This window comes from Triticum aestivum, chromosome 7D (assembly GCF_018294505.1).
Source record: "Triticum aestivum cultivar Chinese Spring chromosome 7D, IWGSC CS RefSeq v2.1, whole genome shotgun sequence".
NCBI lineage: Eukaryota > Viridiplantae > Streptophyta > Magnoliopsida > Poales > Poaceae > Triticum > Triticum aestivum.
In genome coordinates, this window is record NC_057814.1 from 117,482,425 (window position 1) to 117,498,561 (window position 16,137).

General features: G+C 45.4%; 1 protein-coding gene across 1 annotated transcript; it reads left to right on the forward strand.

Moving 5' to 3' along the window:
* Window positions 1-2,661: 2,661 nt before the first annotated feature.
* Window positions 2,662-7,260, forward strand: LOC123165556 (fatty-acid-binding protein 2). Its single transcript, XM_044583223.1, has 11 exons — window positions 2,662-3,014; window positions 3,861-4,406; window positions 4,542-4,752; window positions 5,017-5,092; window positions 5,201-5,303; window positions 6,044-6,112; window positions 6,207-6,243; window positions 6,318-6,392; window positions 6,464-6,515; window positions 6,615-6,659; window positions 6,854-7,260. Exons 2-11 carry the CDS (start codon window positions 3,925-3,927, stop codon window positions 6,955-6,957), a joined length of 1,254 nt encoding a protein of 417 aa, XP_044439158.1. The 5' UTR covers window positions 2,662-3,014; window positions 3,861-3,924; the 3' UTR covers window positions 6,958-7,260.
* Window positions 7,261-16,137: the final 8,877 nt, after the last annotated feature.

The window sequence follows — 16,137 nt, forward strand, 5'->3', positions numbered from 1 at the left end:
GGCTCCATGACTAAGTCCTTACACTAGGACATCTGCCGTAACAATTCCACGACACCGCCCAAGCGACCATGGCTGCCCGTTCGCACCCGAGCTGCGTTGTCAGCCCACGATCAAAGCACCTCCCGCCGCCAGAGCCGCCGCTCCACACCCAGACCACCGTGAGCACCAACAAAGGCCGCGACTTTCAGTAGATCCGCGCCCCCAACACCATCGGGACCGCCGACAAGCCACCCCGCCTCGAGCAACACCGGAACCGAAAACAGAGCAACCATGATGCGAAAGGGGGGAGGGGGATGGAGCGGCCCACAGCCACGACCGGCGACAACCTGTGCCTGTGACGATCAACTCGACCACGGAGCCCCCGTCCCTCCAACCAGCCTCCGGCCTGAAACCCATGTTTCGCCCCACCGTGGCCACTGGCTGGGACCAGCGTGAGACCACTGGCCGGGACCAACGTGAGACCACTGGCAGCAGCCCGTCGCCGGAGAGGGGGGAGCAGAGCCATCGTCGCCGCCACCATGGATGGCAACCAGGGGGGTCTCTCGCGTCGTGCGTCGTCGACTAGCCACAAGGGCCCGACCAGCCAACGCGAACGCAACCACCAGCTGTCGTGCCACCCCTGCCCACGAGCCATGGCAAGGAGGCCGACCGCGACTCAGGTCGCCCGCGACCAGCGGCGCTGGAGGGAGATCTGGGCGCGCCGCCGCGACGCAGTAGCCACCATCAGCAGCCCAGCCCGCACCACCTCCGTGCCGCCCGTCGCATCGCCGTCAGGTCACCGTCGCCGGCCCACTTCGGAGCGTCGACGAGCTGTCGTGCCCAACACCGAGCGTTATATCCGGCTCTAGGCATCCGACTTGCGCCATATCCCCTGCGCGCGGAGACGAGGAGCCCCGCCGCTGCCAGCGACGAACGGGCTTCACCCGCTCGCGCCCCTGGTGGTGGCGAGGGAGGAGGGGGCCCAGTGGCAGTGCTAGGGTTGGCCTCCCGGACGCTCGTGGGAGCGTCGTGGGAGGAGGAGGCAAACTCCTGACGAGAAAAGAGAGGCTATTTTCGGAATATAAATTCTCTTCCTCCTTTGACCAATGTGTTTTGTGATTTGAGCAAGTCTTGAGCTTTTTTCATTTGATCTTGTTACTCTTGGACATTGAAGAGTCCTAGACGATAAAAAGTGCTCCGATGAGGAATAAAAGTGTGATTTACCTCGAAAAATCTGTGAAGCTTTGGAGGCCCCCTCAAGGTCTACCACTGGTGATCGAGAATCACATTTGCTATGATATCTCAAGGGAATAGGGTGAGCCTTCGTGGTAACATCCACCCCTCCACCAACGGTGACTAGCTTCCTTCCAAAGAAGTGGACATCAAGATACATCACTATTGTTGTTATCATCTATTTTAGAACTTAACTCACCTTTGCAACTGTTGGGCTTACATTTATATTCTGCACATGCCTAAAATTGATAATTATTAATTGTACATATTCACCCCATATAGGTCTACATTTTGACTCCTTTGGTTAAACTGTCATGAAATAGAACAACACAAAAGACAACATCGACTAGTCTGCTACCAACACGGAGTGAACACACACACGCGCGCGCACACACACCACTGCGATTAAGGTTGTTAGAATCACAATTTTGAATCGGATCGGACCTCTGATGGCAGCATCGCAAATCGTAGAATCTTAACTATTAGAATCGTGGAAATGTAGATTTTACGAACTAAAATCGTAGAATTCGAGTGGTTAGTTTGGATCATAAAGTTGTAGAATCGTACAATAGAATCGTGGTTCTGAGAACCTTGTTGCAAAGAGAGCCACCGCCTATGCAACAAATACATATACATAGCCAGAACAAACTAGTATGTTTAGAGCAGTAGCTAATTGTTCGTGCGTCGCAACGGAGGCTATATATTCTATTGTTTCAACACCAATCGGGTCCGACATAAATCGTATACCCATCATATTTTAGATTTTGGTAAGATTTGATTATATTTGAGTATGGGCATGGAAAGACTGGCATTTTTGATTCAGTTGAGTTTTGTAAAGATTTGTTTTGGGCATGGATATGGGAAGGCAAGAAATGACATTTTGGTAAAATTTGATTTTAGTTAACATTTTGATATATTTGATTTGATTTGATTTTAGTTAACATTTTGATATATTTGATTTGATTTTAGTTAACATTTTGATATATTTGATTTGATTTGATTTTGAGTTAAAACAAGACGTGGCGACCCAGCGTGACCAAAGAGAGAAAAAAACACGTCCAGGAAATTTGGACCTTTCCACGAGGAAGAGGAAGAAGGCGTCCATTTTAAACGTGCTCCAGGCCCTTCCAGCCGCCGTCCGCGTCTGTCTCCGCGGTCGACGTGGACCAACTCCCGCGGTCGCGTCGCATCGACGGCCGCTACCTCCCAACGCCAGCCGACCCCTTCCTCGTGGCCGTCCGATCGCCCCGCCGAATATCCCTCGGTTCCTCGTGCCACGACCCGCACCTTCCCGGAAAAGGACGAGGCATTTTACATCCAACCCCCCTTTACAACCTCCTATTATCCTTAACAACGGTCAGGCACGTATCCAGTGCACGTGACAAGGACTAATATGGGAATATAGTTCTGAGAAGGGCTCCCCGGTGAACGCGGAAAGGAGGGAACCCAAAAATTATTGAACCCTTTTTTGGCCTCGGCTGGGGTGGGAGGAGAGAGAGAACGGAGCAAACGACGCCGGGCCGGAGCACGCGTTCTACGCCCCTCTCCCTCTCCCTCTCTCTCACGGGAGGCGAGTGCGAGGGCGGAGGCGAGGCGAGGCGCGGGGGGTCGGATTTGGGGAGGCTGATCGAGCAGGGGATCCGCCGCCCCTCCATCCCCTCCAGGTTTCGTGTCAGGCGCGGGGGCTCCGGGCCGATTGGTCTTTGATCCCGGGCCCCCGAATCAGCTCGGATCGCGCGCGGATCCTAGGCCGGCCTCGGTCGCCGCTCTCGCCCCGGAGTTCTCCCTGATCCGTTGGATAGGTATGGTGATTTTATTCAGCTTTCCTTTTTTGGTGTATGAGAGTTATTTTTTTTTTCGTGAATGTGAGTTGGTCAGTGACGATTTTGTTGATTTTGTATGGAGGGGAGGGGTGATGAATCATGTTTAGGCAGAGATTGCTGCCCAGCAAATTTTAGTATGATGACGTTTGAATTGTCACACGCTTGGGTGGTTGATGCTTAGCTTGGGGAATTTTTTTTGGGTTAAGGGGCCATTGATTTGTGCCATTGCTGCACTAATTTCCCGCTACAGGTTGGAATCTAATCGCGTTGGCACTGTCCTGTTCATCAGCTTATATATACATATGGGCATTTTGTGTTGGTCTGATAGTTTTGTGAATAAATGTTAATGCTGCAATTAAACTAGAAAGAAATACTGTTTGCACATCTAACCTTCTGGTTTTCTAGAGCTTCCGAGTGCTGATTTGAGGTGCTTTAGCAATACTGTTTGCACATCTAACTAGTTATTGCACATCTAAGTGACTCAATCAAACTAGAAAGAAAAAGAAAAAAGACTAATGAAAATGCTTGCATGAATCTTCACGTAAAATGGCATAGGACTTAGATGTGGCATCTAGATGTGCTTTAGCAAAACCGTTTTCTTATTTAGTTGGCATGAAGTTAACTTGAAGGTTTCCCAAAGCGACCTGTGCAAGTGTGATTTATACTGTTTTGCAATGTCGTTGTAAGTTGTAATTATTATGAACTCGCCTACAGGGTAAAAGCCGTCAAGTCGATGAAGAGTTCTACTCGTTGTTTAGGTCTGTTCTGAACAGCTGGTGTTGTTATTGCATAGCTGATTCATTTTACTTTTGCTCTTATTGACAGATCACTATATAATCCTCGTCCTACATCCACACGCTTGAAAGGCTTCATATATATTCATTTTAGCATGAAGCACAATCGGTTAATTTTCGCCAATATTGGTCATGCTGGGGGATACATGTACCAGTATCCACCAGAGTTTCCAATGTCCCATGATCTTGGGCTGAGTTTGGTAACACATCTCGGAAGATTGTTGGGGAGTTCTTTGCAACATCGCAGGGAGATCTGTTCTTCAGGAAATGTGAAGGCTCAGGAAGCATTCATCTGCCTCAGGAAGTTTGCCAGAGCTTTCTTCTTCTGGTTTTCTAGAGCATATGACCCCAAGAGTCCCCACGGGTTTTCACATATAAAGCGAGTGACTTCTGGTGTGCAAAATTTGGTGGGATCGCAGTTTGGTTCTCTAAAAGAAGGGCATGCTGTACAGCTGTTGTTAGCCAGACTTGCACAGGCAACCGTTGGACGAATGTGGAATGACATTGAGCGGCAACATGCCAGCAATCTTCTTACTATGGCTGGTTTTGCTGCTATCGTACCACCATTTGAAAACATGTAGGCCTCAATACCAATTATTTGCCCATCATGTGCTCTACTTTCCCTTTTATATTTTTGTTTGCGTTCATGACTTCTCTATTGTATTTCTTGAAAATGCTTCTCTCTAATTTTATATTTGTATGAATGTTCAAGATCTCCGAAGATGCTTGCAGAGTTGATGGCGTTTGGAAATGTTGATGGTTATATCAACATGCCAGCAGACCAGTCTTGTTTGGAGGGAAAACGCTTAAGTTGTTCTTCTGTTGCTGTGCCAACTACGATCTTTCAGGAAGATGCAGTTGAACCAAAAACTGGAATCAAGTTCCCTGCATTCCTTGAAGATGACTCCTGTCCAGCTACAACGGTACACACCCCTTATTTTTAGGAGCTTCTTATGTCATACTGCAGAGTTGTTTCTTTAACTATGTAGAGTTAAGATTGGACATAAGTCTAGTATAAGTATTAAATCGACTAACCAAGACACTTGGTATACTCAGTTATTCCGTGGATGGATTCATTTGAAAGTTCATTGATAACTAATGCTTTACTTCTCAATTTTCTAAGTCATTTGTCCTCCCTTGGTTTGTGGATGACTTCATGTGACAGTTCACTGAAAACTAAATTGCAGGTCCTTGTTGGGGTGGGTTTCAAAGGCATGAAAATAATGAGGGTCAAAAATTTGAACCTGTACGCTTTTGGTTTATGTAAGTAAACTGTTTGAAAAGTGATTAGGTTGTTTGTATCTATTTACCAGTAAAATTTGTTTATCCGGCATTCCTCTATTGATTACTGACGATACCATGCCCTCATAGATATGCAACCGAATACTATTTGCGAGAAGCTGGGTCCTAAGTATGCTTCAGTTCCAACCACCAATCTGAAGGATGACCCAGATTTCTATAATGATCTTCTGAGGTATGCTCTCCATTGATATGTCACTGACCCAGTGACACACTCACACATTCTCTGAAGTGCATAAGCTTAGCATGCGCTATTATGGCGTCACAAAATTATCTTGTCGAGCAAAGGTCATAAGGATTCTTCTTTAAGCTGGATATATGTTATTGTGGTAGTTGGTTTCTGGTTGTACTGCATGTTGCTATCAGTTGGTATCTTGTTGTCAGGATTTCTGCTTGTACACTTTCATGGCAGCAGATGGTGCACATTTCACCCACATGTGCATAGGTCACTAAATCCTCATAGGGAACATTTAGTGGTTGTTTATCTACTATGTGTTCATCATGGAAATATGATAAGAAAGTTAGGCCCTTTTTTATTCTATGGATTTCATAGGATTTTGGTAGGACTCCAATCCGTAGAAATTTTTCCTGCACAGGCACTTTGGATGATAGGCGTTGGTTCCATCTTCCAATTTATTGGTTTCCCGTGCCCCAATTCATAGGAATTGCAACGCCCATTCCAAGTTTCCGACCTATTTTTCCCACTCATTCTCGTAGGATCGATGCACTTTTCTCTTGTTGTATAGCTGAACGTTTGTTCCTACCATTTTCATGCGTTTTCAATTCTCTGTTTTGGACTTACATTCTGTTAAAAGCCTGTGTTTTTCATTCTTGCAATCCAAAGTGGACCTTCATACTTCTTCTACATTCTATGATCCTCTGGTTCTAATAACATATGTGTTGTCATTTTTCCAGGGAAAACCTTCATATTAGAGTCAGGTTGGTAGTCAACTACAAAGGCCTTAGCATTGGTGCAGTGAGAGAGTAAGTAGTATGATCTTATTTTGCTGGCATGAATCTCTTACCAATATCTATCATGTACTTCAGACTGAACTGGCATTCCTTTTATTCGTTGCAGTGTATTCGAGAAGTCACTTGGCCTGCGCTTGCGAAAGGTCCTTGCTGTTTCAGATGCCACTTCACTTCTCTTATAGTCCTATAGACTTATGTGAGATTTTGCATTTTACAGATAAATCCCAACACTGACTATCATTGCTTGAAGACCTTTGCTTCTTACTTCACTAAAGATATCCCTATACCTGCTGTAAGGCTGAACACACTAGTTTGTAGTCGGTAACTTTCAGACTTGAGTGGTTAAATTAATGTTATTTGCAGGGCACAAAGATCGACTTCTGCCAAACGTCTGACGGTCAGCTAATAACAAAAAGTAAGTACCTCAGGCCGTGGTTGCTGAGTCGATTTATTTGTTTCGGAATGTTCTCTATGCAATATCGAGTGTATCTTTGACAAGAATGTTTGTTTGCAGTTGATGGCAGGCAGATCAGTGCTGTTCAGAGCAAAGACCTTTGCAGTAAGTATATGTTTCCCTAGTCAAAATTTTGGTAGCTACCATTATTTGCACCCTCAGTGTCTCCACTTGGAACATCCATAAGTTGTACTCAACAGGCAACTTGGTGAAGTGCTTCTTCCTATGCTAAGGCAACTTGGTGATTCTGTATATGTGTGCTGCTTGTAATTTTGAACCAAGTCATTTTCTACGCGCAGGGGCTTTCTTCGACATGTACATTGGCGACTCACCCGTCTCGTTAGAGGCCAAAAGGGAAGTCGCCCGGAACGTCGCCGGGCTCATGGGCAGATGCGGCGGGTGAGACAGGGCCCCGGTGGGCCAGAGAATTATTTCGTTCTTCCGTTACAGCATGTGGATAGGAGGAAACTAGGCGAGGATCGTTGTTGCGTGTACATACGCTGAGAGATCTGGTAACCTGTAAAGTGGAAAGGGCGATGTTGTATATTGTTGTAATACACACACATGGAGATGCGCATCTGCCTGCTGTGCCAAGGGGCCTCCGTCCCCATTTGGATGGAGCTCTTGCCTTTTTGTAGATGAGGAGTTGAGGATGCTTCTCCCATGATGAAAGAAAATATACAAGCCAGTCTTTTCGTTGGTGACTTGGTGCCGTGAGTCTTTGCAATGCGATGTGCCTGTTGTCGTGCTCTGCTCTGTTCAATTTCTATTTCGTACAAGTCAGAGCTGCCTTTCTCTGCTCTTCGACTCTATCGTGTGTCTACAAGATTTGGATGTATCCCGCGCAGAAATCCTGCAAGCAGATGTAAGTAAAAGAACAGATATGTTTGGTCCATGTGACCAAGCTAGTTGGTGCAATCTACCATAAACCACACCCAATTCGCTATCATTTATCAGCATTAGAAAAAAAAACGAGACCAGAGGGCAAACACCATCTGGGGAACGCAAGACAATGTCCATACCACTGAGTTAATGCTCAGTTCTCTATTTATTAGCATTAACAAGGCACATTATTCACGCGTGTTTTAGGCATAGTTTAAAAAATCGAACCAAAAAGGTTGTCGGTTCAGGTTTTCACCGGTCGGACCGCCGGTTCACCGGCTTGATTATCGGTTTTTAAGCAATAAAATAATATATGTTGAGTAATATATGTGCTAATATAGTGTGAAACAATGGTCAAATAAAATTATTTCCATGTAATTTACAACAAAGTAGCACAATCAAGTTGGTTATTGGGCCATTGGCAGGCCCCGTGTACTGCTCACACGACCTTCGATTGAATCCCACTTTCCCAATTTCTATTAAAACATTTTTCCTGGGTTTTCCGGGTTCAATGGCCCGGTTTTTTCACCGGTTTTCCAGAAAACCGGCAGGTTCACTGGTTTTCACCGGTCTGATTGCAGAACGGTCTTATTAGCTTAAAAACCGCTGAGGCTGCCGGTTCCAGTTTTTTCCGGTTCGACCGCCTGTCCGGTCTGATTTTTTAAACTATGGTTTTAGGGACAGATTAACGATTGATAAGTGAAATGACACGCTTGACTGGCTCACATTTTCATCTTCGTCTTCCTCTCAGATAGAGCTTGACATAAAGCTCAAGGCTCGGTTGGGTTTGTCTTGTGCTCAGCCCAACTTGAAGGTCCAACAAGCCGAGCCTAAGCCTCCGGCCAAGCTCGTGAAGCTTCCAAGCCAGCTTGAGGTTCGGTGGAGATTTTTCTTGGAATGACCTTTTCCAAAAAAAAACTAACAATACATAATCAAAATCAACAAAATCATGATGATATAAGATAAGATAGGCATGCCTTGATCATATTGATCATAAAACAGCGCAACGAGTGTAACATCAGCATTCATGCATGCACCTAGTCCATCAAATTCGAAATAAAAACAGTCTATATCATTGATTGAGAGCGCATACTTTACCAAAGGTGTGAAATAATTAGTTGTACGGAGACAACTGGGCTCATCATATGGAGTACCAGTATAAATTTGCATGCTAGGAGTTGTTAGTGATGCATGATCTTCAGGATTTCAGAAAAAAAAAAGCATGATCTTCAGGATCAAGAGAATGGTTGCTAATTAGTAGTACTTCTCATACCATGAATATACCCATCAGTGCTCCGATCTCCATCAATTAAAGTAATGACATCATAAAAATCAAAGAGCAGAGGCCCAGTGGTTTGTGGTGGTGATCAAGGATCAGGCGAATGATGTACTAGAGAAGCAACAAAATTGGTCAGTTGCTCTCACCATCTGTTGGCAATAACTCGTTCCATTTAATCTCGTCAGGGGGGATCTGCTTCGATTTCCACGTCAGTTTGGCATTTCGATGAACCTATTAACATTTCCTTTGCAAATACATCAAATAATACAACATGGAGATTTACGGGCACATCATGACACAAACAAACTCACCTGTCTACACGGTTTAGTTTTTACCCTAGTACAGATTCAACCACCTCCATTGACTATCCAATCAATACTTGACTCTCAAACATGTTCTTGCATGTTACTCTTAAACATACATGTTTGGTCCATGTGACACGAGAGGATATGTGCACCCTGGTTAGCTTGTGCCAAGATAAGTGGTGCACTTTACCATTAACCACGCCCAACACATTAGCTGACCAGGTACAATCATGCTTGTTTAGGTACAGATCAACAGGGCGGAGTCAGGAAGTTTGGCAAATGGGTTTACTAAGGATTTGGGGTATGAACTGGCTATTGTCTACCAATGGCGGAGCTTGCTATAAATCCAGGCTAAGCTCTCCCAAAATCCTTCACAACTTAATCCAAGGTTAGGGGGCCCCCGACGATAGTTACATAGCTCTTTTTGGTCATGAGGTTCACTAAAAAAACCAAATGCGTGGTAAACCATTCGTACCACTACCAAACTAAAATGAATCGGGGATCTCAATAATTTTGCACTGGTCAAGACATAATTTGGCGCACTTGATAAATGATGGTAAAAGTAGAAACTAAATGATAAAATGTTTATTTAACACCAAAAAACATAGGATGACGGCAAAACTAATGTGTGCATCAACCCTGGCTCCACGGCTTCTCCAAAGGCAAGAACACCACCACCCGTTGGACTGTGCATGCATAGCGTGAAGACTTTGCCTGATACTCCAGGAGAATATAATTGTGAAATAAAGGATATTCCAAATGGCGCGAAGCCGAAAATCCCGTCAAATGAGGCTTGTGATCGTTGCCCCGTCCATGAAGTGGTGCATCTGTTGAAAAAATGATCGGTAAATTGATGGATAGGACAGGTAATGATACTAGAGGAGTAGAGGATGCAGGAGCATACCCCAAAACTATCTTGCACGGGTAGATGCACCGTCCAAGTGCACTAATTAAATCATTGTCTCCATTACCATACCCAAGGTCATAGACACAACTGTTGGTCGAAGCGTGGCATCCTGCAAAATGCGCACTGGCCATGGTCTCGCACCTCTGATCTGGACATGTGAATGCCAACGTTGATGATCCAGGGTGGAAAAGTCGGGTCTGACAAACAAATGAAAATTCGATAATTATTTTATTGATTAGATATAGAGGACAATTTCTCGAAAGGAAGAAACTTCTGATCGGAGAAGATGGCTTACAGTAAGTCCAGCTGACGTCTCGCAACCGACCCAGGGTATACTACTACTGGTGTCCAGGGGCAGAACCTGGAAGTTTTGTCAATGGGTTCACCAAGGATTTGGGTATGAACGAACTATTGTGTGCAGTGGTAGAGCTTGCTAATAAATCCAGGCTAAGCTCTCCTAAAATCCTTGACAACTTCAAGGTTGGGGGCCAATGCCCCCCGCCTGACGATATTTACATAGCTCTACCCTTGATTATTTTTACAACCTCATACTAGACAACACTAGTAGAAAACTGGGCTTTGGTCACAGGGCAATATTCACATTAGTTCCGGTTCAGTCACGAACCGGGACTAATGTGAGCATTGGTCCCGGTTCGTGCGGCCAGGGGCCTGCCGGGCCTCGTGGGGGCATTGGTCCTGGTTCGTCCGGCCCCTTTGGTCCCGGTTGGTGGGACAAACCGGGACCAATGGGCCTCGCTCCTGGCCCACCACCATTGGTCCCGGTTGGTGGCTTGAACCGGGACCAGAGGCTCACCCTTTCGTCCCGGTTCATACCACAAACCGAGACTAAAGGGTTGGTCCTAGTTGCGGTCAGAGTTTAGTCCCACCTCGCCAACCGAAGGGCGCTCACACCGGTTTATAAGCCCGTCCCTCTCTGCCTTGTTGAGCTCCTCTCAAAGTGAAAATAGATGCCCTTATACAGGGAATTTGACCTAAATTCAGAGTAAATTTCTTTGAATTTCATAGAAATTTATTATGAATTTAGGTTGAATTTTCTCTATAGGCGCATCTATGTTCATTTTTTTATAGTAAATAAAATAAATAAACCTTAATAAAATAAATAAAAATAAATAAACCTTAATAAAATAAAATAAAATAAACTATAGTAAATAAAATAAATAAAAATAGCAGCAGTAAAATAAATAAAAATAAAATAAATAAAGTAAAATACATAAGTAATTAGAAACAAAATGGAATAAAATAAATACGTTTTTTGTTGTAATTAGAAACAAAACAAAATAAATAAAGCAAAATAGAAAACAAAAAACAGGGAAAAAATTATGCCACCAACTGGGCCACCACGGCCTGAATACGATTTGAAACCCATCCATGGGCCAGAATTCAGGCCCGCAGAAGGCCCAGTAGGCCCCACAGGCAAAGAGAACGGTTAGGCCCGAAAGCCTGCAGTTGAGAGGAGCTCGAGAGGGTGGGCGCAGCAGCGCTTATAAACCACTCTCGAGCTCTCTCAACTAGCGAGGTGGGACTAAAATTTTGACGCGGGGCAGCACAAGGCCTTTGGTCCCGGTTGGTGCCACCAACCGGGACTAAAGGGGGGCATGCGTACCGGTTCGTGGCACCAACCGGGACCAATGCCCCCCTTTAGTCCCGGTTGGTGCACGAACCGGGACCAATGAGTTGCCTATATATACCCCATCGCCACAGCAGAGCACTCCACAGTGCTCTGTTTTTTCTGGCCGGCGAGGGGAGGGCATTTGGGTGCTCTAGCTCACCTCCTATGCACATGAGGTGTTCGATGAAATGTCTGAGCCACACTAGTTAATCTTTCTCCTCTCGAAACTCGACCTCCGAGCTCCATTTTCCCCGAGATTTGTCTAGGTTTAGCGGTCCGTCACGTCCCGTCCCCGTCTTCACCGCCGTCGATCGCCCGCGCCGATCTCGTCGCCAGCACCACCGTGGTGAGCCTCTTGTTCTTATCTTCTTTCTGAAAGAAAAAAATTCTTACTTTAGATAGATACTTGTCTAATTTTGTTACTTTTATTATTCCTTCTTATTACATAGTGCGATGGTTTTGGTATCCGCCCCGTCGGCCCTCGTCCTGTCTATGATTCGGATGTGGTATATATTATCTTTTTATAACTATTTGGTTCATTTATTGTTTATGACAAATATGCCGACCAACGTGACATAGATTTTATTTATCTAGGAGGTGGTTGAACCGGAAATTCCAACCGACCCTATTGTCGAGAGGTTAAATTTAGTTGAAGAAGAAAACAATTACTTGAAGGAAAAAATAAAAAAATTGAGGAGGAGAAGATGATATTGGAGTTGCATGTTGCGGATGTCGTCGATGATCACAAGATCAAGATGGATGCAATGCGCTTGAAGATTAGAAAGATTAGAAAATATGCCATTCATACCGAGGCTTGGTATCATTATGCCGTTGGATCAATTGTTACCTTGGTTGCGATTATGATCGCATTTGTTTTCGCATTGAAATGTTTTACATAGTTTCAATGTATGGTTTAATTAATTAGATGCTCTGGAGAGCTATATGTTGTTAGATGAGAACTATGTATGTACTTTGGTTTTAATGTGATGATGAACTTCTATTAATTTGGTCACTTAATTATCTATTCATGATGTTCTGTAATGGTTTTTGACACACTTAATTATATATAATGCACGCAGATGAACCGGCAATGGATGTACGGTGACAGACACACCTCCGAGTACATTAAGGGCGTGCATGATTTTCTCGAAGTGGCTGAGGCAAACAAGCAGAATGGTTTTATGTGTTGTCCATGCCCTACATGTGGGAATACGAAGTCTTACTCTGACCGGAAAATCCTTCACACCCACCTGCTTTACAAGGGTTTCATGCCACACTATAATGTTTGGACGAGGCACGGAGAAATAGGGGTTATGATGGAAGACGGCGAAGAAGAAGAGGACGATGACAACTATGTGCCCCCTGAATACGGTGATGCTGCAACGGGGGAAGCTGCTGAAGATCAAGAGGAACCAGACGATGTGCCCAATGATGCTGCAAGGGGGGAAGCTGCTGAAGATCAAGAGGAACCAGTGCCCGATGATGATGATCTCCGCCGGGTCATTGTCGATGCAAGGACGCAATGCGAAAGTCAAAAGGAGAAGCTGAAGTTCGATCGCATGTTAGAGGATCACAAAAAAGGGTTGTACCCCAATTGCGAAGATGGCAACACAAAGCTCGGTACCGTACTGGAATTGCTGCAGTGGAAGGCAGAGAATGCTGTGCCTGACAAAGGATTTGAGAAGCTATTGAAAATATTGAAGAAGAAGCTTCCAAAGGATAACGAATTGCCCGACAGTACATACGCAGCAAAGAAGGTCGTATGCCCTCTAGGATTGGAGGTGCAGAAGATACATGCATGCCCTAATGACTGCATCCTCTACCGCGGTGCGTACAAGGATCTGAACGCATGCCCGGTATGCGGTGCATTGCGGTATAAGATCAGACGAGATGACCCTGGTGATGTTGACGGCGAGCCCCCCAGGAAGAGGGTTCCTGCGAAGGTGATGTGGTATGCTCCTATAATACCACGGTTGAAACGTCTGTTCAGAAACGAAGAGCATGCCAAGTTGATGCGATGGCACAGTGAGGACCGTAAGAAAGACGGGAAGTTGAGAGCACCCGCTGACGGGTCGCAGTGGAGAAAAATCGAGAGAAAGTACTGGGCTGAGTTTGCAGCTGACCCAAGGAACGTATGGTTTGGTTTAAGCGCGGATGGCATTAATCCTTTCGGGGAGCAGAGCAGCAATCACAGCACCTGGCCCGTGACTCTATGTATGTATAACCTTCCTCCTTGGATGTGCATGAAGCGGAAGTTCATTATGATGCCAGTTCTCATCCAAGGCCCTAAGCAACCCGGCAACGACATTGATGTGTACCTAAGGCCATTAGTTGAAGAACTTTTACAGCTGTGGAATGGAAACGGTGTACGTACGTGGGATGAGCACAAACAGGAGGAATTTAACCTGCACGCGTTGCTGTTTGTAACCATCAACGATTGGCCCGCTCTCAGTAACCTTTCAGGACAGACAAACAAGGGATACCACGCATGCACGCACTGTTTAGATGACACTGAAAGTATATACCTGGACAAATGCAGGAAGAATGTGTACCTGGGCCATCGTCGATTTCTTCCGACCAACCATCAATGTCGAAAGAAAGGCAAGCATTTCAAAGGCGAGGCAGATCACCGGAAGAAGCCCGCCATGCGTACCGGTGATCACGTACTTGCTATGGTCAATGATTTACACGTAATCTTTGGAAAGGGTCCCGGCGGACTAGCTGTTCCGAATGACGCTGAGGGACACGCACCCATGTGGAAGAAGAAATCTATATTTTGGGACCTACCCTACTGGAAAGAGCTAGAGGTCCGCTCTTCAATCGACGTGATGCACGTGACGAAGAACCTTTGCGTGAACCTGCTAGGCTTCTTGGGCGTGTATGGGAAGACAAAAGATACACCTGAGGCACGGGAGGACCTGCAACGTTTGCACGAAAAAGACGGCATGCCTCCGAAGCAGTATGAAGGTCCTGCCAGCTACGCTCTTACGAAAGAAGAGAAAGAAATCTTCTTTGAATGCCTGCTCAGTATGAAGGTCCCGACTGGCTTCTCGTCGAATATAAAGGGAATAATAAATATGCCAGAGAAAAAGTTCCAGAACCTAAAGTCTCATGACTGCCACGTGATTATGACGCAACTGCTTCCGGTTGCATTGAGGGGGCTTCTACCGGAAAACGTCCGATTAGCCATTGTGAAGCTATGTGCATTCCTCAATGCAATCTCTCAGAAGGTGATCGATCCAGAAATCATACCAAGGCTAAGGAGTGATGTGGCGCAATGTCTTGTCAGTTTCGAGCTGGTGTTCCCACCATCCTTCTTCAATATCATGACGCACGTCCTAGTTCATCTAGTCGACGAGATTGTCATTCTGGGGCCCGTATTTCTACACAATATGTTCCCCTTTGAGAGGTTCATGGGAGTCCTAAAGAAATATGTCCGTAACCGCGCTAGGCCAGAAGGAAGCATCTCCATGGGCCATCAAACAGAGGATGTCATTGGGTTTTGTGTTGACTTCATTCCTGGCCTTAAGAAGATAGGTCTCCCTAAATCGCGGTATGAGGGGAGACTGACTGGAAAAGGCACGCTTGGAGGGGACTCAATAATATGCAGGGACGGATATTCTTGGTCTCAAGCACACTACACAGTTCTACAGAACTCTACCTTGGTGACCCCGTATGTCGATGAACACAAGAACAGTCTGCGCTCCAAACACCCGGAGCAGTGCGACGACTGGATTACATGTGAACACATCAGGACTTTCAGCAGTTGGTTGGAAACACGTCTCAGAGGTGACAACACTGTTTGTGATGAGCTGTACTCGTTGTCCAGGGGACCATCTTTGACTGTATTGACTTACAAAGGATACGAGATAAATGGGAATACATTTTACACGATCGCCCAAGATCAAAAGAGCACCAACCAAAACAGCGGTGTCCGCTTTGATGCAGCAACCGAGAGGGGAAAGGACACATATTATGGTTACATAGTGGACATATGGGAACTTGACTACGGACATGATTTTAAGGTCCCTTTGTTTAAGTGCAAATGGGTCAATCTGTCAGGAGGCGGGGTACAGGTAGACCCACAGTACGGAATGACAACAGTGGATCTGAACAATCTTGGGTACACTGACGAACCGTTCGTCCTAGCCAATGATGTGGCACAGGTTATCTATGTGAAGGACATGTCTACCAGACCGAGAAAAAGAAAAGATAAGGAAGCGAATACATCATACGATGAGCCAAAGCGCCACATAGTTCTTTCAGGAAAAAGGGACATCGTGGGAGTGGAGGGCAAGACAGACATGTCTGAAGATTATGAAAAGTTTCATGAAATTCCTCCCTTCAAAGTCAAGGCTGATCCAAGCATCCTGATAAACGATGAAGATTATCCATGGTTACGGCGCAATAAGCAAAGGACACAAGCGAAGAAAAAGTGAAGACTTTCTCTCCACAACTATTATGATGATACCATGCCAACTTTCAACCTTTTTGTAGTTCATTTGAAATGCCTGTTGTAACAGATGAGTTTTCGTCCGAAATCCTGATACTTCGAAAGAGATTGTCCATTTTGTACACGA

Excerpts from the sequence above, each read along its gene's own strand:
- LOC123165556 (XM_044583223.1), top strand. The coding sequence starts at position 3,925 with ATGAAGCACAATCGGTTAATTTTCGCCAATATTGGTCATGCTGGGGGA. Across the intron at positions 4,407-4,541 it reads GTACCACCATTTGAAAACAT|ATCTCCGAAGATGCTTGCAG; the intron begins GTAGGCCTCAAT and ends TGAATGTTCAAG. Across the intron at positions 5,304-6,043 it reads TTCTATAATGATCTTCTGAG|GGAAAACCTTCATATTAGAG; the intron begins GTATGCTCTCCA and ends TCATTTTTCCAG.